The sequence below is a fragment of the Oncorhynchus clarkii genome, chromosome 4 (assembly GCF_045791955.1).
Source record: "Oncorhynchus clarkii lewisi isolate Uvic-CL-2024 chromosome 4, UVic_Ocla_1.0, whole genome shotgun sequence".
Classification (NCBI taxonomy): Eukaryota; Metazoa; Chordata; class Actinopteri; order Salmoniformes; family Salmonidae; genus Oncorhynchus; species Oncorhynchus clarkii.
In genome coordinates this window covers 76,778,864-76,794,205 of record NC_092150.1, presented here as the reverse complement: position 1 = coordinate 76,794,205, position 15,342 = coordinate 76,778,864, and the positions used below count along the sequence as shown (strand labels likewise).

The window sequence follows — 15,342 nt, the reverse complement described above, 5'->3', positions numbered from 1 at the left end:
AGGATGGGATAGAGGGAGGGAGGGAGGATGGGATAGAGGGAGGGAGGGGGAGGGAGGGAGGGTGGATGGGATGGGATAGAGGGAGGGAGGGAGGATGGGATATGGGAGGGGGAGGGAGGGTGGATGGGATAGAGGGAGGGAGGATGGGATAGAGGGAGGGAGGGGGATGGGATAGAGGGAGGGAGGATGGGATAGAGGGAGGGTGGATGGGATAGAGGGAGGGAGGGTGGATGGGATAGAGGATGGGAGGGTGGATGGGATAGAGGATGGGAGGGAGGATGGGATAGAGGGAGGGAGGATGGGATAGAGGGAGGGTGGATGGGATAGAGGGAGGGAGGGAGGATGGGATAGAGGGGGGAGGGAGGATGGGATAGAGGGAGGGAGGGTGGATGGGATAGAGGATGGGAGGGTGGATGGGATAGAGGATGGGAGGGTGGATGGGATAGAGGATGAGAGGGAGGATGGGATAGAGGGAGGGAGGATGGGATAAAGGGAGGGTGGATGGGATAGAGGGAGGGAGGATGGGATAGAGGGAGGGAGGATGGGATAGAGAGGGAGGGAGGGAGGATGGGATAGAGTGGGGAGGGAGGATGGGATAGAGGGAGGGAGGATGGGATAGAGGGAGGGAGGATGGGATAGAGGGAGGGAGGGTGGGATAGAGGGGGAGTGAGGGTGGATGGGATAGAGGGAGGGAGGGTGGATGGGATAGAGGGAGGGAGGGTGGATGGGATAGAGGGAGGGAGGGAGGATGGGATAGAGGGAGGGAGGATGGGATAGAGGGAGGGTGGATGGGATAGAGGGAGGGAGGGAGGATGGGATAGAGGGGGGAGGGAGGATGGGATAGAGGGAGGGAGGGTGGATGGGATAGAGGGAGGGAGGATGGGATAGAGGGAGGGTGGATGGGATAGAGGGAGGGAGGGTGGATGGGATAGAGGATGGGAGGGTGGATGGGATAGAGGATGGGAGGGAGGATGGGATAGAGGGAGGGAGGATGGGATAGAGGGAGGGTGGATGGGATAGAGGGAGGGAGGATGGGATAGAGGGAGGGAGGGAGGATGGGATAGAGTGGGGAGGGAGGATGGGATAGAGGGAGGGAGGATGGGATAGAGGGAGGGAGGGAGGGAGGATGGGATAGAGGGAGGGAGGGAGGGGGAGGGAGGGAGGGAGGATGGGATAGAGGGAGGGAGGATGGGATAGAGGGAGGGTGGATGGGATAGAGGGAGGGAGGGAGGATGGGATAGAGGGAGGGAGGGAGGATGGGATAGAGGGAGGGAGGGAGGATGGGATAGAGGGAGGGAGGGAGGATGGGATAGAGGGAGGGAGGATGGGATAGAGGGAGGGAGGGAGGGAGGGAGGGAGGATGGGATAGAGGGAGGGAGGGAGGATGGGATAGAGGGAGGGAGGGAGGATGGGATAGAGGGAGGGTGGATGGGATAGAGGGAGGGTGGATGGGATAGAGGGAGGGAGGATGGGATAGAGAGGGAGGGAGGGTGGGATAGAGGGAGGGAGGGTGGGATAGAGGGAGGGAGGGTGGGATAGAGGGAGGGGGGGATGGGATAGAGGGAGGGATGGGATAGAGGGAGGGAGGATGGGAGGGAGGGATGGGGGGGGTGGGATAGAGGGAGGGAGGATGGGACAGAGGGAGGGGGGGTGGAGGGGGAGGTGGGGGATGGGATAGAGGGAGGGAGGGAGGATGGGATAGAGGGAGGGAGGGAGGATGGGATAGAGGGAGGGTGGATGGGATAGAGGGAGGGTGGATGGGATAGAGGGAGGGAGGATGGGATAGAGGGAGGGAGGGTGGGATAGAGGGAGGGAGGATGGGATAGAGGGAGGGAGGGTGGGATAGAGGGAGGGAGGGTGGATGGGATAGAGGGAGGGAGGGTGGATGGGATAGAGGGAGGGAGGGAGGATGGGATAGAGGGAGGGCGGGTGGATGGGATAGAGGGAGGGAGGGTGGATGGGATAGAGGGAGGGAGGGTGGATGGGATAGAGGGAGGGAGGGAGGATGGGATAGAGGGAGGGAGGATGGGAGGATGGGATAGAGGGAGGGATGGGATAGAGGGAGGGAGGGAGGGGATAGAGGGAGGGAGGGTGGATGGGATAGAGGGAGGGAGGGAGGGTGGATGGGATAGAGGGAGGGAGGGAGGATAGAGGGGATAGAGGGAGGGAGGGAGGATGGGATAGAGGGAGGGAGGGAGGATGGGATAGAGGGAGGGAGGATGGGATAGATAGGGATGGGGGAGGGAGGGAGGGAGGGAGGGATGGGATAGAGGGAGGGAGGGAGGATGGGATAGAGGGAGGGAGGGAGGATGGGATAGAGGGAGGGTGGATGGGATAGAGGGAGGGTGGATGGGATAGAGGGAGGGAGGATGGGATAGAGGGAGGGGGGTGGGATAGGGAGGGAGGGAGGGAGGATGGGATAGAGGGAGGGATAGAGGGAGGGGGATGGGATAGAGGGAGGGTGGGAGGGGACAGAGGGAGGGGGGTGGGATAGAGGGAGGGAGGGAGGATTGGATAGAGGGAGGGAGGGAGGATGGGATAGAGGGAGGGAGGGTGGGATAGAGGGAGGGAGGGAGGGAGGATGGGATAGAGGGAGGGAGGGTGGATGGGATAGAGGGAGGGAGGGTGGATGGGATAGAGGGAGGGAGGGAGGATGGGATAGAGGGAGGGAGGGTGGATGGGATAGAGGGAGGGAGGATGGGATAGAGGGAGGGTGGATGGGATAGAGGGAGCGAGGGTGGATAAGATAGAGGGAGGGAGGGATGGGATGGGATAGAGGGAGGGAGGGAGGGAGGGAGGGAGGATGGGATAGAGGGAGGGAGGATGGGATAGGGAGGGAGGGTGGATGGGATAGAGGGAGGGAGGGAGGGTGGATGGGATAGGATGGGATGGGAGGGTGGATGGGATAGGATGGGATAGAGGGAGGGAGGGAGGATGGGATAGGGTGGAGGGAGGGAGGGAGGATGGGATAGAGGGAGGGTGGATGGGATAGAGGGAGGGAGGGTGGAGGGAGGGAGGGAGGATGGGATAGAGGGAGGGAGGGAGGATGGGATAGAGGGGGGAGGGAGGATGGGATAGAGGGAGGGAGGGTGGATGGGATAGAGGATGGGAGGGTGGATGGGATAGAGGATGGGAGGGTGGATGGGATAGAGGATGAGAGGGAGGATGGGATAGAGGGAGGGAGGATGGGATAGAGGGAGGGTGGATGGGATAGAGGGAGGGAGGGAGGATGGGATAGAGGGAGGGAGGGAGGATGGGATAGAGTGGGGAGGGAGGATGGGATAGAGGGAGGGAGGGTGGGATGGAGGGAGGGAGGATGGGATAGAGGGAGGGAGGGAGGATGGGATAGAGGGAGGGAGGGAGGATGGGAGGGGGATAGGGATAGAGGGAGGGATGGGATAGAGGGAGGGAGGGAGGGAGGGATAGAGGGAGGATAGAGGGAGGGGGATAGAGGGAGGGAGGGATGGATGGGGAGGGAGGGAGGATGGGGGATGGAGGGAGGGAGGATGGGATAGAGGGAGGGAGGGAGGATGGGATAGAGGGAGGGAGGATGGGATAGGGGAGGGGGAGGGGATAGAGGGAGGGAGGATGGGATAGAGGGAGGGAGGGTGGGGAGGGGGATGGGATAGAGGGGGATAGAGGGAGGGAGGGTGGATGGGATAGAGGATGGGAGGGTGGATGGGATAGAGGATGGGAGGGAGGGGATAGAGGGAGGGAGGAGAGGGGGATGGGGAGGGAGGGAGGATGGGATAGAGGGAGGGAGGGTGGATGGGATAGAGGGGAGGGTGGATGGGATAGAGGGGAGGGAGGGTGGATGGGATGGGATAGAGGGAGGGAGGGAGGATGGGAGGGATGGGGGTGGGATAGAGGGAGGGAGGATGGGATAGAGGGAGGGATGGGATAGAGGGAGGGAGGATGGGATAGAGGGAGGGAGGATGGCATAGAGGGAGGGAGGGTGGGATAGAGGGAGGGAGGGTGGATGCGATAGAGGGAGGGAGGGAGGATGGGATAGAGGGAGGGAGGGAGGATGGGATAGAGGGAGGGAGGGAGGATGGGATAGAGGGAGGGTGGATGGGATAGAGGGAGGGAGGGAGGATGGGATAGAGGGAGGGAGGGAGGATGGGATAGAGGGAGGGAGGGAGGATGGGATAGAGGGAGGGAGGGTGGGATAGAGGGAGGGAGGATGGGATAGAGGGAGGGAGGGAGGGAGGATGGGATAGAGGGAGGGAGGGAGGATGGGATAGAGGGAGGGTGGATGGGATAGAGGGAGGGTGGATGGGATAGAGGGAGGGAGGATGGGATAGAGGGAGGGAGGGTGGACGGGATAGAGGGAGGGTGGATGGGATACAGGGAGGGAGGGTGGGATAGAGGGAGGGATAGAGGGAGGGATAGAGGGAGGGAGGGATAGAAAGGGGTGAAATTGTGTTTCCATAATCTCACCCTTGGAACGGCTCCGACTCGAATACTGTTGATCAGAGAACATTCTAGAACCTGGCCCTCCTGTAGAGAGAGAAACAGATGGAGGGATATAGGAGAGAGAGAGAGAGAGAGAGAGAGAGAGAGAGAGAAAATAGAGATCTCGTCAATGCCAAATAAAACAGACATACTCCGACCCCACCTCCCCTAGCTTTGTCTGATTACTGTAGCAACCTGACTGTCACTTCCAGAAGTCCCATAGACATTTTGTCTACAGCTAGTGACAAGACATGTCTGTTCTCAAGGACACATACAGTACCTTAGAGAGATACAGTAATATTATACATTGCTATCCTCTTACACAACGGCTAAATCACAATGGTGTGACGGATAACAATGGGCTTCCTCTCCAACCAGCATTACCCTAAACCATCAGTAGCCAACCCTCCTAATTGGAAGACTCAGGTGTGCTAGAGCAGGGCTAGAACAAAAGCCTGCAGACCCAGTATCTAACTCGCCAGGAGTAGGGTATAGGCTACCATTGCCTTATAAGTGGTGATAAATGCTGTAGTTAGCGAGGATAACTGTTAGTGAGGATATGGGCCTGTATCTCCTCTATAGGGAGGGTTCATTTCACACAGACCTCTCAATGGCTCCATTCTATACCACTGTCTTTCTTTATCTCTCTGAATAAACTCCATTCTATACCACTGTCTTTCTTTATCTCTCTGAATAAACTCCATTCTATACCACTGTCTTTCTCTCTCTCTGAATAAACTCCATTCTATACCACTGTCTTTCTCTCTCTCTGAATAAACTCCATTCTATACCACTGTCTTTCTCTCTCTCTGAATAAACTCCATTCTATACCACTGTCTTTCTCTTTCTCTGAATAAACTCCATTCTATACCACTGTCTTTCTTTATCTCTCTGAATAAACTCCATTCTATTCCACTGTCTTTCTCTCTCTGAATAAACTCCATTCTATACCACTGTCTTTCTCTCTCTCTGAATAAACTCCATTCTATACCACTGTCTTTCTCTCTCTCTGAATAAACTCCATTCTATACCACTGTCTTTCTTTCTCTCTCTGAATAAACTCCATTCTATACCACTGTCTTTGTCTCTCTGAATAAACTCCATTCTATACCACTGTCTTTCTTTCTCTGAATAAACTCCATTCTATACCACTGTCTTTCTCGCTCTGAATAAACTGCATTCTATTCCACTGTCTTTCTTTCTCTGAATAAACTCCATTCTATACCACTATCTTTCTCTCTCTCTGAATAAACTCCATTCTATACCACTGTCTTTATCTCTCTGAATAAACTCCATTCTATACCACTGTCTTTCTTTATCTCTCTGAATAAACTCCATTCTATACCACTGTCTTTCTCTCTCTCTGAATAAACTCCATTCTATACCACTGTCTTTCTCTCTCTCTGAATAAACTCCATTCTATACCACTGTCTTTCTCTCTCTCTGAATAAACTCCATTCTATACCACTGTCTTTCTTTATCTCTCTGAATAAACTCCATTCTATTCCACTGTCTTTCTCTCTCTGAATAAACTCCATTCTATACCACTGTCTTTATCTCTCTGAATAAACTCCATTCTATACCACTGTCTTTATCTCTCTGAATAAACTCCATTCTATACCACTGTCTTTCTCTCTCTGAATAAACTCCATTCTATTCCACTGTCTTTCTCTCTCTGAATAAACTCCATTCTATACCACTGTCTTTCTCTCTCTCTGAATAAACTCCATTCTATACCACTGTCTTTCTCTCTCTCTGAATAAACTCCATTCTATACCACTGTCTTTCTTTCTCTCTCTGAATAAACTCCATTCTATACCACTGTCTTTCTTTCTCTGAATAAACTCCATTCTATACCACTGTCTTTCTCGCTCTGAATAAACTGCATTCTATTCCACTGTCTTTCTTTCTCTGAATAAACTCCATTCTATACCACTATCTTTCTCTCTCTCTGAATAAACTCCATTCTATACCACTGTCTTTCTCGCTCTGAATAAACTGCATTCTATACCACTGTCTTTCTCTCTCTGAATAAACTCCATTCTATACCACTATCTTTCTCTCTCTCTGAATAAACTCCATTCTATACCACTGTCTTTATCTCTCTGAATAAACTCCATTCTATACCACTGTCTTTCTCTCTCTGAATAAACTCCATTCTATACCACTGTCTTTCTCTCTCTGAATAAACTGCATTCTATACCACTGTCTTTCTTTATCTCTCTGAATAAACTCCATTCTATACCACTGTCTTTCTCTCTCTGAATAAACTCCATTCTATACCACTGTCTTTATCTCTCTGAATAAACTCCATTCTATACCACTGTCTTTCTTTCTCTGAATAAACTGCATTCTATACCACTGTCTTTCTCTCTCTGAATAAACTCCATTCTATACCACTGTCTTTCTCTCTGAATAAACTCCATTCTATACCACTGTCTTTCTCTCTCTGAATAAACTCCATTCTATACCACTGTCTTTCTTTCTCTCTCTGAATAAACTCCATTCTATACCACTGTCTTTTCTCTCTCTGAATAAACTCCATTCTATACCACTGTCTTTCTCTCTCTGAATAAACTACATTCTATACCACTGTCTTTCTTTCTCTCTCTGAATAAACTCCATTCTATTCCACTGTCTTTCTCTCTCTGAATAAACTCCATTCTATACCACTGTCTTTCTCTCTGAATAAACTCCATTCTATACCACTGTCTTTCTCTCTCTGAATAAACTCCATTCTATACCACTGTCTTTCTCTCTGTATAAACTCCATTCTATACCACTGTCTTTCTCTCTGAATAAACTCCATTCTATACCACTGTCTTTCTCTCTCTGAATAAACTACATTCTATTCCACTGTCTTTCTCTCTGAATAAACTCCATTCTATACCACTGTCTTTCTCTCTCTGAATAAACTACATTCTATTCCACTTTCTTTCTTTCTCTCTCTGAATAAACTCCATTCTATTTCACTGTCTTTCTTTCTCTCTCTGAATAAACTCCATTCTATACCACTGTCCTTCTCTCTCTGAATAAACTCCATTCTATTCCACTGTCCTTCTCTCTCTAAATAAACTCCATTCTATACCACTGTCTTTATCTCTCTGAATAAACTCCATTCTATACCACTGTCTTTCTTTCTCTCTCTGAATAAACTCCATTCTATACCACTGTCTTTCTTTCTCTCTCTGAATAAACTCCATTCTATTCCACTGTCTTTCTCTCTCTGAATAAACTCCATTCTATACCACTGTCTTTCTCTCTCTGAATAAACTCCATTCTATTCCACTGTCTTTCTCTCTGAATAAACTCCATTCTATTCCACTGTCTTTCTCTCTCTGAATAAACTCCATTCTATACCACTGTCCTTCTCTCTCTGAATAAACTCCATTCTATACCACTATCTTTCTCTCTCTGAATAAACTCCATTCTATTCCACTGTCTTTCTCTCTCTGAATAAACTCCATTCTATACCACTGTCCTTCTCTCTCTGAATAAACTCCATTATATTACACTGTCTTTCTCTCTCTGAACACACTAAGACAGGGCTCTGCATTGAGTGAGAGGTTGAGACCAGAGACGTTTATATTCACAGCTCTGGTTGAGAGACTGTACCTTTCCGTCGCTCTTCCATGTGATGAAGAAGCCAAACTCGTCCACTTTTACCAGACAGTTGGGCTCAAACAGAAACGGGTCCTGCGAGAAGACAGAAGCATTTTAATAAGAGAGCAGCCTCATCAATCAGAGGTTTTATTTGACATCCAAGGACATTACACACCCTCCATTACCTAGCTAGCACACATGGCTTATGGAACAAGATAAACAGCATCCATAATTCATTTGTAAAGAAGTAACACACGTGAAGGAGAACACACGTAGGCGAGGAGACACATACACAAGGAAAATACACACACACAAAACACACACACACCTACAGCCTGTGAGTGCAGGACAGGAGGACCTAGCATTAAAACAAACAAAAACACAGGAATGTGAATATCAGGAAGTGTTGAATGTGTACCACACAACAACCAACCGTTACCTTGGTGACAGAACATAACCCTGATTAACGTAGCAAGCAACACTCACTGGTCTGCTGGACATATAATAAAATAGCAATTATCCTGGCTAATAGTATCACACTTCCTCTTACATGTTTACTGTGACTTTATATGACATTGGAGACGGAAGAGTCTGAAGTTATATTTACTTTGAGAAATACCAAAATAGTTCCCAACCAACTAATCAAAACCCCTAACTTAATAGTTAGAGCTGTGCAATATTTACAGTGTACTTAATGTGGTAAACAACCCAGTTTGAAATCCCTGAAACTGTTATTAGTCAAATAGCCAGGCTTGTTTCAGGCCACTCTGTCCAATATCACTCTGTCCAATATCAGTCTGAAACACATGCTCACAACTAAAGGCAATCTGTGTGTGTGTGTGTGTGTGTGTGTCTGAGTGTGTGTATATATGAAAGAGAGAGAGAGAGAGAGAGAGAGAGAGAGAGAGAGAGAGAGAGAGAGAGAGAGAGAGAGAGAGAGAGAGAGAGAGAGAGAGAGAGAGAGAGAGAGAGAGAGAGAGAGAGAGAGAGAGAGAAAGAAAGAAAGAAAGAAAGAAAGAAAGAAAGAAAGAAAGAAAGAAAGAAATAAAGAAAGAAAGAAAGAAAGAAAGAAAGAAAGAAAGAAAGAAAGAAAGAAAGAAAGAAAGAGAAAGGGGGAGTAAGTAGGTGTGGGCTGGCGACAGAGTAATAGCAAAGTCACTTGGATTACATTCCATTAGTACATTTCCATCCATATATTTGACACATTCTAAGTGAGCGCCCATGTGTGTGTAAGAGAAAGACAGAGTAGGAGAGAGAAAGACAGAGTAGGTGAGAGAAAGACAGAGTAGGAGAGAGAAAGACAGAGTAGGTGAGAGAAAGACAGAGTAGGTGAGAGAAAGACAGAGTAGGAGAGAGAGAAAGACAGAGTAGAAGGTAGTTGCAGTCTCAACTATATCTGGAGCTAAAGCAAACAGTGAGCAACACACACACACACACACACACACACACACACACACACACACACACACACACACACACACACACACACACACACACACACACACACACACACACACACACACACACACACACACACACACACACACACACACACACACACACACACACACACACAGCAGGATGTGGTGTTTCAGTGAGATTATGTAAATCCTACAGTACATGTGCTGCTCGACACCAAAAATAGCACTAACTCCCTTACTCTGAGCAAATATGGCTGTTAAATTCACCCAGATCCATTGTCACCTAATCCCAGACTAATAATTAACAGTCCTGACATTTAGAGAAGTTGGAAACCACCAAGAATGCAATTCAAACCAACCCTTCACCTGTTCTTCCATCTGTGTTGTGCACCTTGCTGTGTAAACTGGCCTTTCCTTATACTCAACTTGTAAAGATGTCTGTCATAGCTAGTATCTACAATATCATGCTGGGCTCTCCTTCCTGTTAAGAGGTAACCTGGCTGTCTTCTACTCCTAATGAACCTAAAATGGCTTTTAAGGAATATTTGACTAGGAACACTCTGTCCCTACTCCCAAACGCATACACACCCCCTCCCTCCCCCTCACACACAACTACAACCAAAACACTTGCATATTGCGACCCTTTGAATTGGCAGTGTTTTAATTGGTTGCTAGGGTGCTAGTTTTTTTGTTGCTGTTGCTGGTTATGTTCGTTTTTGGTTCACAATATGCTATTTCTTTATTATAAAGACTTACACAAACAGGTAGGCAACAATGGGTATGCAGACCAGGTATTCAAAAGGTTTGGTCCGAAGTCTTGGTTGAATTTTTGCGATGCGCATTTCAGTCATCATACACTGTCTGAATGATAATTTCTAAAGGCTTTCCACAAAAATCTTTCCATTTGAATGCGGACTGCAAAGTAGGACTACCTGACAATTATATCATGCTGATTTGTATCAATCACGGGGCATTTGTTTCGCAAACTCTGACATCACATGTAGCCTACACTGTACATTGCACAGTACAAAAATGAATGATATATGTAAACCCTGGATGGCTGATGCTGTGTATTGGCCAGTGAGAGGCTTTGAAGCCCCCGGTTGGCCATACTGGCACTCCCCAGAAGGAGCAGTCCTCCATAGGAATGAATGGAATCCTACAGTATTTACATTAAATGTTTCAAGGACAAAATGACATATATGTATTTAAGTATTTTTCTGTTGTCCGAACCATTTGGGTCTCGTGAACACGATGGGGTTCTCAGTTTTCCTCTACAATCCCCCACAAGCCTCACAAGTCCTTGGTCACCCAATACCACTTTCAAAAATGTATGGAAGTATGGACGTTTTGTACACACCCAAAAAGGGGTTAAATATGGGTAAAGATTTATCAAAACCAATTTCTGAGCTTTCTTATAACTCTCAGATATAGGACAGACACTTCAAAACATACTTCCTTTTTACAATTTAGTTTTACTCTCTGTTCTGCCATGTATGAATGTGTTATTCAATGTGTTTCTATGGGCTAATGGCAGAAAGTCCAAATTCAATGTTTCATCAAATATTTTTTGTATATATTTTTTATACCTAGTGGTCCTAAAATGTCTAACTAAATAGCAAAATGATACATGGTATGACCATCTTAAAAAATGTTCGCTTTTTTTTTGTATTGTTCCAGACTTCAAAAGTGGTCTCCTAATGTAGGTGTTTCTCAAAATGCATACTATCATTCACATTGGAACAAGGGAGGGTCGGAGTAGAGTCCAAAATACATACTATCATTCACATTGGAACAAGGGAGGGTCGGAGTAGAGTCCAAAATACATACTATCATTCACATTGGAACAAGGGAGGGTCGGAGTAGAGTCCAAAATGCATACTATCATTCACATTGGAACAAGGGAGGGTCGGAGTAGAGTCCAAAATACATACTATCATTCACATTGGAACAAGAGAGGGTCGGAGTAGAGTCCAAAATACATACTATCATTCACATTGGAACAAGGGAGGGTCGGAGTAGAGTCCAAAATACATACTATCATTCACATTGGAACAATGGAGGGTCGGAGTAGAGTCCAAAATACATATTATCATTCACATTGGAACAAGGGAGGGTCGGAGTAGAGTCCAAAATACATACTATCATTCACATTGGAACAAGGGAGGGTCGGAGTAGAGTCCAAAATACATACTATCATTCACATTGGAACAAGGGAGGGTCGGAGTAGAGTCCAAAATACATACTATCATTCACATTGGAACAAGGGAGCGTCGGAGTAGAGTCCAAAATACATACTATCATTCACATTGGAACAATGGAGGGTCGGAGTAGAGTCCAAAATACATATTATCATTCACATTGGAACAAGGGAGGGTCGGAGTAGAGTCCAAAATACATACTATCATTCACATTGGAACAAGGGAGGGTCGGAGTAGAGTCCAAAATACATACTATCATTCACATTGGAACAAGGGAGGGTCGGAGTAGAGTCCAAAATGCATACTATCATTCACATTGGAACAAGGGAGGGTCGGAGTAGAGTCCAAAATGCATACTATCATTCACATTGGAACAAGGGAGGGTCGGAGTAGAGTCCAAAATACATACTATCATTCACATTGGAACAAGGGAGGGTCGGAGTAGTCCAAAATGCATACTATCATTCACATTGGAACAAGGGAAAATACATACAAAATGCATACTATAATTCACATTCACATGGAACAAGGGAAGGTCGGAGTAGAGTCCAAAATGCATACTATCATTCACATTGGAACAAGGGAAGGGAGGGTCCAAAATACATACTATCATTCACATTGGAACAAGGGAGGGTCGGAGTAGAGTCCAAAATACATACTATCATTCACATTGGAACAAGGGAGGGTCGGAGTAGAGTCCAAATCAAAGTATGCAGAACGGAGCACTGAGGGAAAATTACTTTGGTTTGAAATGTTTCCTATTCACATGTTGCATGACTACAATATTTTATCTTGATACGTTAATAAATATATTTACCTTTATTTAACTAGGCAAGTCAGTTAAGAACAAATTCTTATTTTCAATGACAGCCTAGTGGGTTAACTGCCTGTTCAGGGGCAGAACGACAGATTTGTACCTTGTCAGCTCGGGGATTTGAACTTGCAACCTTCCGGTCACTCTAACCACTAGGCTACCCTGCCGCCCCATATGCTGTGTTCATTTTGGCATATTTACCAATTGTCCCTCCAAACAATCAACACAATTATATGTGTACGGAGAGTAGAGTCTATAGGCTACTTGCTCAGCCCGCAAATGAAATAGAACTTTTAATGCATCCGCTTAACCGGACTGGTATTATTTTCCTTCTGGCACATTTACCTGAATGTCAAGCCCTGCAAGGGCATGCTAATTTACATGATGGCTAGTCATTACTAGCCTGGTTCTGTACGGAATCTAGGTACATTATGGGACAGATCAGGCCATTATTATCAGAAGAATTTTGACCAAACCATTGCCACCAGTGAAAAAAACACACACACACACACACACACACACACACACACACACACACACACACACACACACACACACACACACACACACACACACACACACACACACACACACACACACACACACACACACACACACACACCTTGGATGGAGTGGGGTAGAGAGTGCAGGTGGGAGTCATATATTTGTCTGGAGAAAGAAGAGAAGGAGACCCCTGGTTGTCAGACTCCCTTCTTTCATAACTTTACATTCCTCTCTCAGTGCGTAGTGGAGATCTGCTAAGTGTGTGTGTTTGTTGAGTTTGTGTGTGTGTTGGTTTTGACTGGAGCATGGCTCCCTCCTCTGAGTTCCCCATCCATCACCACACTCTTTAAAAAGAAATAACACACATACACACACGCACCGACATACAAACAGGACTGCTAAGAGCACACCTGGGGAACCACAGCGTTCCCTACAGGAGTCAGTCATCCAGCATCTGTAAATGTAAAAACAAACAGGGGTTAAATCAAACCTCCCTTGCCCATAACTATATACTATATTATGAATAAAACCTCTATAAACGCCTGTCAAACCAATCACAATAATGGTTATGGCTTAATGTGGAATGACTCAACTCTCTGCTAGTCTCTGGCATGATTGATTGAGTAAGCAGCCAACATTAACACACAGAACAATCCCATGGTCTGATACACACAACTGTGTGGATCTGAGGTTTGTTTTCCATTAGCTGCCTGAGTCACTGGCAGCTGTCTGTGTATGTGTGTGTGTGTGTGTGTGTGGACTCAGTAATGAGAGAGGAAGAGGAAGATGATGTGAGGCATTAGTGAGGAGGGTACAGGAGGGGAATGCTGTCATCCTTCCTCATCTTTCCTTCACAACAGAAAGATGGAGAGACGGAGTGTGGGAGATGGAGAGACGGAGAGAGAGTGTGGGAGATGGAGAGACGGAGTGTGGGAGATGGAGAGACGGAGTGTGGGAGATGGAGAGACAGAGTTTGGGAGATGGAGAGACAGAGTGTGGGAGATGGAGAGACGGAGCATGGGAGAGTGGGAGATGGAGAGACCGAGTGTGGGAGAGTGGGAGATGGAGAGACGGAGTGTGGGAGATGGAGAGACGAAGTGTGGGAGATGGAGAGACGAAGTGTGGGAGATGGAGAGACAGAGTGTGGGAGATGGAGAGACAGAGTGTGGGAGATGGAGAGACAGAGTGTGGGAGATGGAGAGATGGAGCATGGGAGAGTGGGAGATGGTAAGACCGAGTGTGGGAGAGTGGGAGATGGAGAGACAGAGTGTGGGAGATGGAGAGACGGAGTGTGGGAGAGTGGGAGATGGAGAGACAGAGTGTGGGAGAGTGGGAGATGGAGAGACAGAGTGTGGGAGATGGAGAGACAGAGTGTGGGAGAGTGGGAGATGGAGAGACAGAGTGTGGGAGATGGAGAGATGGAGTGTGGGAGATGGAGAGACAGAGTGTGAGAGATGGAGAGACGGAGCATGGGAGAGTGGAAGATGGAGAGACCGAGTGTGGGAGAGTGGGAGATGGAGAGACCGAGTGTGGGAAATGGAGAGACAGAGTGTGGGAGATGGAGAGACAGAGTGTGGGAGATGGAAAGACGGAGCATGGGAGAGTGGAAGATGGAGAGACGGAGTGTGGGAGATGGAGTGGGGGAGAGTGGGAGATGGAGAGACGGAGTGTGGGAGATGGAGAGACGGAGTGAGGGAGAATGGGAGATGGAGAGACGGAGTGAGGGAGAATGGGAGATGGAGTGAGGGAGAATGGGAGATGGAGAGACGGAGTGTGGGAGATGGAGAGACGGAGTGTGTGAGAGTGGGAAACGTCTGGTGTTTGAGCCAACACACAAACACACACACACAAACACAGAGATGTTCCTAAAGTGCCTAAACCTATTAGAGCATCAGCCGGCAGCAGACAGTACATCCTTCTGTCATCATTAGTATTACTGATTTATTGATGTCTAATGGGAAGGGAAGTCCCGAAGGACAAACACACCCACACGAACATGTCCCTAAGGACACACGCACCCACACAAACATGTCCCTAAGGACACACGCACCCACACGAACATGTCCCGAAGGACACACTCACCCACACGAACATGTCCCGAAGGACAAACACAACCACACGAACATGTCCCGAAGGACACACGCACCCACACGAACATGTTCCTAAGGACACACGCACCCACACGAACATGTCCCGAAGGACACACGCACCCACACAAACATGTCCCTAAGGACACACGCACCCACACGAACATGTCCCTAAGGACACACGCACCCACACGAACATGTCCCTAAGGACACACGCACCCACACGAACATGTCCCTAAGGACACACGCACCCACAC

At 47.9% G+C, this 15,342-nt stretch overlaps 1 protein-coding gene across 2 annotated transcripts in view; it reads right to left on the bottom strand.

The window, feature by feature from the left end:
• The window catches only part of LOC139407293 (1-phosphatidylinositol 4,5-bisphosphate phosphodiesterase beta-4-like), a 170,733-nt gene that overhangs the window by 63,422 nt on the left and 91,969 nt on the right, over positions 1 to 15,342 (bottom strand). For both annotated transcript variants that reach the window (XM_071150946.1, XM_071150948.1), the window contains exons 5-6: positions 8,071 to 8,151; positions 4,441 to 4,500 (exon numbers count right to left, since the gene is read on the bottom strand). In XM_071150946.1, coding sequence (XP_071007047.1) covers positions 4,441 to 4,500; positions 8,071 to 8,151 — 141 coding nt within the window. The remainder of the gene's footprint in view (positions 1 to 4,440; positions 4,501 to 8,070; positions 8,152 to 15,342) is intronic.